Source organism: Oryzias melastigma, linkage group LG7, assembly GCF_002922805.2.
Source record: "Oryzias melastigma strain HK-1 linkage group LG7, ASM292280v2, whole genome shotgun sequence".
NCBI lineage: Eukaryota > Metazoa > Chordata > Actinopteri > Beloniformes > Adrianichthyidae > Oryzias > Oryzias melastigma.
In genome coordinates, this window is record NC_050518.1 from 27205634 (window position 1) to 27212946 (window position 7313).

The 7313-nt window shown below is 40.9% G+C and overlaps 1 protein-coding gene across 1 annotated transcript in view; it reads right to left on the bottom strand.

Annotated features, from left to right (window-relative positions):
- itchb (itchy E3 ubiquitin protein ligase b) overlaps positions 1–7313 on the bottom strand; it is a gene marked incomplete in the record, with an annotated part of 34535 nt that overhangs the window by 3802 nt on the left and 23420 nt on the right. The window contains 9 exon segments of the mRNA XM_024292566.2: positions 3598–3670; positions 3779–3875; positions 3969–4073; positions 4144–4264; positions 4385–4525; positions 6598–6731; positions 6811–6970; positions 7042–7130; positions 7250–7313. Of these exon segments, the coding sequence (XP_024148334.1) occupies positions 3598–3670; positions 3779–3875; positions 3969–4073; positions 4144–4264; positions 4385–4525; positions 6598–6731; positions 6811–6970; positions 7042–7130; positions 7250–7313 (984 nt within the window).

Consider the following 7313-nt stretch of genomic DNA (forward strand, 5'->3'; position numbering starts at 1 on the left):
GCTTCCTCAACGGAAGGCGTGTCAGCAGGGTTGAGGAGATCCTCAAAGTATTCCTTTCACCGCCCGACAATGTCCCCAGTTGAGGTCAAACAGATCCCCACCTGCACCGAAAACGGTGCCTGCAGAAAACTGCTTTTCCCTCCTGACACGCCGAATGATTTGCCAGAATCTCTTTGAGGCCAACCGATAGTCCTTCTCCATGGCCTCACCAAACTCCTCCCAGGACCGAGTTTTTGCCTCCAACACAGCCCGGGCCGCAGCTCGCTTAAACTGCCGGTACCTGTCAGCTGCCTCTGGAGTCCCACAAGCCAGCCAGGCCTGATAGGACTCCTTCTTCAGCTTGACGGCATCCCTTACTTGCGGTGTCCACCACCGGGTTCGGGGGTTGCCGCCACGACAGGCACCAGAGACCTTGCGACCGCAGCTCCGGAAAGCAGCGGAGACAATAGAGGTGGAGAACATGGTCCACTCGGACTCTATGTCACCAACCTCCCTCGGTACCTGCTTGAAGTTTTCCCGGATGTGGGAGTTAAAGACCTCCCTGACGGAGGGCTCAGCCAGACGTTCCCAGCAGACCCTCACAGTACGTTTAGGTCTGCCGAGTCTTTCCGGCCTCCTCCCCCGCCAGCGAATCCAACTCACCACCAGGTAGTGATCAGTGGACAGCTCTGCCCCTCTCTTTACCCGAGTGTCCAAAACACAAAAATTAACAAAATTAGCCTAAAAAATTTAAAAAAACAAAATTAGCCAAAATAGCTAGCATGCAGCTGAAATATTAGGTAAATGACAAATAAGCCTAAAAGACTGAAGGATGCTTAAATTAGCTAAAACAGTTAGCATTTAGCTAAAATGTTAGATAAGCTCCAAAGTAGCCTAAAAAATTTAAAATGCTTAGATTAGCTAAAACAGTTGGCATATAGTTGAAATATTAGCTACACTCCAATATAGCCTAAAATACTGAAAAAAGTCTAAATTAGCCAAAACTGCTAGCATGCTGCTGAAATCTTAGTTCAACTCAAAAATATCCTAAACAATGAAAAAAAAAAAAATAAATAAATAAATAAGAAAAACCTAATTGTGTGAATGCTTTACAGCAATTGTATGAATGCTGTGTTCTCACAATTAGAGGAACTTAATATTTTCTCCATAAAAATAAGAAAAATGTCCTAAAGTTCAGGAGAAGAACAATCAGATTCTAATATATGTTGGTTTAAGACTAACCCACTGATTACATCATCAACACCTAACAGGCTAAATCTGAGTTCCTGATTGGTTGACACGATGCAAATTCTTCTTTTAGGCTCAGATATTTAAACTCAGAAAACATGGCATATTTTGCTGCATTTCCTGTAGATTGGTGTGCTGTGCCTGACGCTCGAGTTTTTTGGCATTAACTCATAAAAAATAGGAACGTTTTTCTGTTGCATCAGATGTAATAATAACAGCCTTTATTTTGTCTGGACACGATTGCAAACACAAATTCACATGATTTCAGAGGACTCTACGGAGCGCCGAGTGGCTCATACTGTTCTGAAGCCACTCAGAGCTAGTTCTCCTGGGAGACACGGTTTACCAGAGTCTAGCAGCTGGACTGACTGCGGTCCAAGCTCACACTGTAACAAAGCACCCTTTCAGAACAACATTGCACAAGTAAAACAGTTGAAATAGTATTGTAACTTTGTTTGCTTGAAACCAAAAGTACTGCATGTGTGGTGTGTCACATATACATCAATAGGATTGGATACATCAGAACAAAATACCATCAATATTTTTAAGAACTTCACAACCATGAAAAAAACAAATGTCTTATTCATCTTTGTTACATTATGAGACAGGGTCTGGGTAACTTCATGTAACTTAATTCTGTGAAGGTGCTTTTATTGAAGGTAAAAATAAATGTTTTTATTTTTTTGCATTTGTTTGAAATTACAACTAGAAGAACTGCATTACCTGCAATAATGCTCGTGTGAACGCTTTTGCTGAAAGTGGGCGCTGAGGATTCTGAAGCTTTTTGCTTGTGACACAATTGACTTTAATTGCTGAAGGGATTTGCTGAAAATGCAGAAGCTATTTGTAAAATGTTAAATTTGCTAAAAGACTAGAAATTTTGCTAAAGAACTAAGAAGTGCGCTGAAGTTTACCAAAATGTCTTAAAATTTTGTAGTAAAATTGCTTAAAAATCCCTAATACATGAATTTGCTAAGAAATTTGTGTGTTGCTTAAATATGAGCTAAACTCCAAATTAGCCCAAGATTGCTCAGTAAATTAAATTAGTCGAAAACGGTAGCATGTTGCTAAAATAGAAGCTAAACTCCAAATTAGCTTAAAAAACTCAGTAGAGGCCACATTAGCCAAAGAAGCTAGCTTTTTGCTTAAATACTAGCTAAACTTCAAAATAGCCTTAAATTCCTCTGTAAACTAAATTAGCCAAAAACGTTAGCAGCTGTTAAAATATCAGCTAAACTCCAAAAAAGCATAAAAAACCTCAGTAGATGCCAAGTTACCCAAATGAGCTAGCATGATGCTAATACAACAACTCAATGCCATTTTTTTTATTAATATTAGATGTGAAAACAAATCCCATGAATTATTAAAAAGTTTGTTGCTAATCTACTGAACTTTTTTAAATTTGAAGACTTTCTTATTCATTTCCTGTGGGGCATATTTTGCTCAATATTTCAAAAACTATAAAGTTTATAAATACCAAAAGCCGAAGCAGTAATGTCCTGAACGAGCTCAACGTTTTGATACCAAGATTACTGAAATCACTGAGCAATCACACAATAATATCAATTTCTGCAATTGGACTGCATCATCGTTCATTTCTTTTATTCCTAGTAAGGTGATCAGCTGTAACTTTTCATTTTAAAACTTGTTCGCATTTTATATTGACATTCGGCAAAACAGAAAGAAAGTCTGGGTATAATCTGACCTTGTTTGGTTATTATTTAACAACTTATAACTCCATAAATCTCAGTAATGCCAAAAACATGGCAAAAAAAAAACAGCTGCGCAGTCATAAACATGCAACAGCTCAGAGCTTTTCCCACTCATATCGCTCCACCTGTAAAGTTTTATTGAAAAAAAGCGTCAATATTCATATAAGTGGGCGGGGTCACAGTAACAACGATGCACGGGTGGACTCTTTCCTTATGATGCCAAAGGTTGGACAAAGCTCGTGAAAAGAGATCGTCACTCAAACCCTTTTTTTTTAAACCCCAAAAATACAAACAGACGACAGATCAGATGTTTATTGTTGTCACATCCCACGTGCCCCAGGTTGCCGACCCCAGCTATAGACTCTCCAAGCCAACTTTGGTTGACTGTGTGACTCTCAATTGCTTCAGTAAATGTTTGTGTTTTACTCTCCAAGTGCGAGATCTTTGATAAGTACATTTCCTCAACATGGAATAAAAAATATCTTCTTCAAAATTTTTCAGAGTTTAATTACTGCAAAAAAACGTTCTGATCAACTTTAAAAGTGAAAGTTGAACATTAAAATACAACAATCAAAGTCCTTTTAGAGCGACTCACACTGTATCAAAGGTCAGCAGGTGACTTACAGCACAAGCCGGTTTGGCTGCTGCCAGAACTCACCATGTGTGACTCCGGGGAAGCCAGTTCTCTTTTCCAACCTTCTCAATGCAAAACTTCTGAGCACCGTTGCTTCCTGTAAGAAGAGGCAACAACTCTGCTGAGTTCCTTCAGCTTTACAGCATGATACCAGCATTTCTACAGCAAACACAAAAACATTTGGTTATTGTTCTGTAAGTGTTACCCATAAGATCGCCGAAGCCTCCGACAGGCAGGCGACAGGTGCCAGTGACAAACTGCAGCAGTCTCATCCTCTTCTCGTTGTCCATCTCCTTCACAAACTGCAGGAAAAAAAGAACATTTTAAAACTCATACTGAAGAAGAAAAATTTAAACCCCCTGAAAGGGTTTTGTTCTTCTAAGTTTGACCCTGACCTGCCAGAACCAGAGGATCTGTTTGCTGTTCCGGGCGTAGTGCCTGTAGATGGTGTTTTTCTGCCAGTCTGCAAGGTCGATCTCTTGCATGCCACACAGCATCACCTGTGGAGCGAAACCGGCAGGTTAAAAGTCACTCCGTGACTTACTGAGCCTTTCTGAGCAGCAATCATACCTCCAGCTCTTTGGCATCAAAGTACTGTAGGTACTGCTGAGGAAGGACCTCGTTGAAGCCTTCGAAAAAAGCCTGCGTTTGCTCCTCCACCCCTCTGGACAGTCGCCACTCTGCTATCAGCCTGGAAGAGGATTTCAAAAGAAACAAACGCTGAAATGTCTGCATGAATGTACGATTCAAACAGCAGAAACACACAGAAAATGCCACAAAAATGTTCAACTTTCAAAAGGTTAAAACTCACCTGATGTATTCCTCTTTGTTTTCCTCTGTGACTTGGATGTCTCCCCCTCCCTCTTTGAGCTCATGGGTGGTGATTTCTCCAAGAATCTCCTTGTCCACAGAGAAAAACATCTCCAAGCCGCACTCCTCGATGTTGTTGTCCCTAAACATCAGAATGAAATTTACAACATCTGCGGCTCCATTTCTCTTCCAGTTTAAAGCACACATGAAAATGAAAGTGACCGCCAATTAATTATCAGACGTAAACAACCCACAAGCCTCCACCCACAACCTAAAGCACTACTGTGTTGCAGTTCCTCAAACGACCACTGGAGCAGCAGGGTCAGGCGCTAAAAACAGCTCAGACCCATTTCCTGTGGCTCGCCTGACTCAATTCTCGTGGGTAACGACTCAAATCTCATGGGTCATGACCAGACCTCGTAGGTCACGACTCAAACCTCATGGGTCGCGACCAAATCTCGTAGGTCACGACCGAATATCATGGGTAGTGACTGTAACCTCGTGGGTCGAGATTCAAACCTCGTAGGTCACGACCAAACCTCGGGGGTCACAACTCAAATATCGTGGGTTGTGACTCAAACCTCGTGGGTCGTGACTCAAACCTCGTGGGTCGTGACTCAAACCTCGCAGGTCATGACCAAACCTCGGGGGTCACAACTCAAATCTCATAGGTCACTACTCAAACCTCGTGGGTCGTGACTCAAACTTCATAGGTCACGACCAAACCTCGGGGGTCACAACTTAAATCTCGTAGGTCACTTCTCAAACCTCGTGGGTCGTGACTCAAACCTCGTGGGTCGTGACTCAAACCTCGTAGGTCACGACCAAATCTCGTAGGTCACAACTCAAATATCGTGGGTCGTGACTCAAACTTCGTAGGTCACGACCAAACCTCGTAGGTCACGACTCAAATATCGTGGGTCGTGACTCAAACCTCGTAGGTCACGACCAAACCACGTAGGTCACGAACAAATCTCCTGGGTCACAACTCAAATCTCGTAGGTCACTACTCAAACCTCGCGGATTGTGACTCAAACCTCGTAGGTCATGACCAAATCTTGTAGGTCACTACTCAAATCTTGTGGGTCGTGACTCAAAATCTGGTATTTTTTAAACATAAACTTAAATTCACCGTTCAAACAACTTTTAGAATTAGGTCTATGTCTTTATTTTCCAATCCTATCAAATGTGGGGTAATTTTTTTTTTTTTAATTTTAAATCATCTATTTTTCAAAATTGTTGCTAAGGTTTGTGCGTAGCCATTACATGTTTTAATTGGAAAGAGTTGAACAAACTAAACAAAACTATCAGTTTTGTCCCACTAAATCTACCACTTTCTCTGACTGAGTATTTATTTCTCTAAGCAAGTAAAGCAATTTTATTTGAAGTAGTTCAACTTTACAACAGAAACAAAATCAGCCTGGTTATAACAACAAAAGAAATGATCTCTTTGTGTTTGTGAAAAGGACACTTTATTTTATATATTAATCCTTAAAGGGTAACCAAACCCTAAATTAACTTTTATTGGCTGTTGACATCTATAAATTGGGCTTTAAAAGTGCTGTCTGTTGGTCATAGCCACATTTTTGACCAAATGAAAAAAAACTGTTTAATTCTTCAGAATATAGTCAAAAATTGCTTGTGTGCCCCCTACAGGTTGAACTGATGTATTACAGTTGAATTTTGTGATTGGTCAAACAATGCAGGTTTCAGAAGTCTGACATCATGATCTGCATGATAACAGTCCAGCCCCCAAGCCCCGCCCCTCTGACTGGATTTTCAGATTTCGGCTGTGGGCAGAGTCAGACTCCAACTTACAGGTTTGGTTACCCTTTAAAGTTCTCACAAAGAAAGAAAATTTTAATCCTTTGACTAATTAGGAGGTGTAGTTCTTTAGGAAAATGTTCTAGCTTAAAATCATTTTCTTAGAAAAACTTCAGTTTGGTGGGATTACATCTGATGAGCATTTACTCCTTCTGGTTTCATCATTTTACTTAATTCCATCGCATGGTCTGCTAAAGTTTTACACCCACAGACTTCATCTGATCAGAAAAGATCTTAAAGAATCAGATCATCTGAACAAAAGCATTCCAGCTCAGATACATTTGTTTTTGATCATTAAACAGCTAAAAAACATTTAGAAAATAATAATATCTCTAATCCAGAAATTAAGCTGAATGCTTCAAAAACGTGGCAGTAAACATATTTACGTACTTAATCCACATGAGAGAGTTGTAGAACTCCGTATCGATGGACTCCAGATCTTTGACAGCCAGAGGTTTGTTGAGAATGCGCTTGTAAAACGGCAGCGAGAAACCCGTGTCGATGAACTTCCCATGAAAGAGAGCCTGATGGATGAAAACAGTGTTTGATCAGAGCGAGAAACACAGCAATAACACTTGTCTCATGACTGTCATGACTGCTGACCATGGCAATGAAGCGCCCGATGAACTTGAAGTACTTGAGGTGGTCAGGGTTGATGAAGGAGGCGGGGTTGATCTGCAGACAGTAGTTATCTTTGCCGGCGTATTCAAACAGGCAGTACATCGGATTCAAAACCTCGTGGGACAGCAGGAAGAACCACTCCCTGCAGGAAGGAAACGTGAAGCTCAGAAACTACCAGTTTACAGTACGACATCCCCAAAAATCTGATCTTACCTGGAAACACCCCCATAATCGAGGCCTTCCTCTCCAGGAAAAATGATCCACAGTCTCCGCCGCAGATCTGGAGCGTTGATACTCATGATCTAGAATACGACAGACAATGTATTTTCTTGCAGGTTTTCTGCTGGTTTATTTTAAATATTAAAAGAGACATCACTCTTTGGGTTTGATTGAACACAAGCATCAGTGGAGAACGGAGTACCTGCTGGAAGGAGTCCTCAAACAGGTTCTTCCTGGTTACGTTGATCTTGATGTGTTGAGGCAAT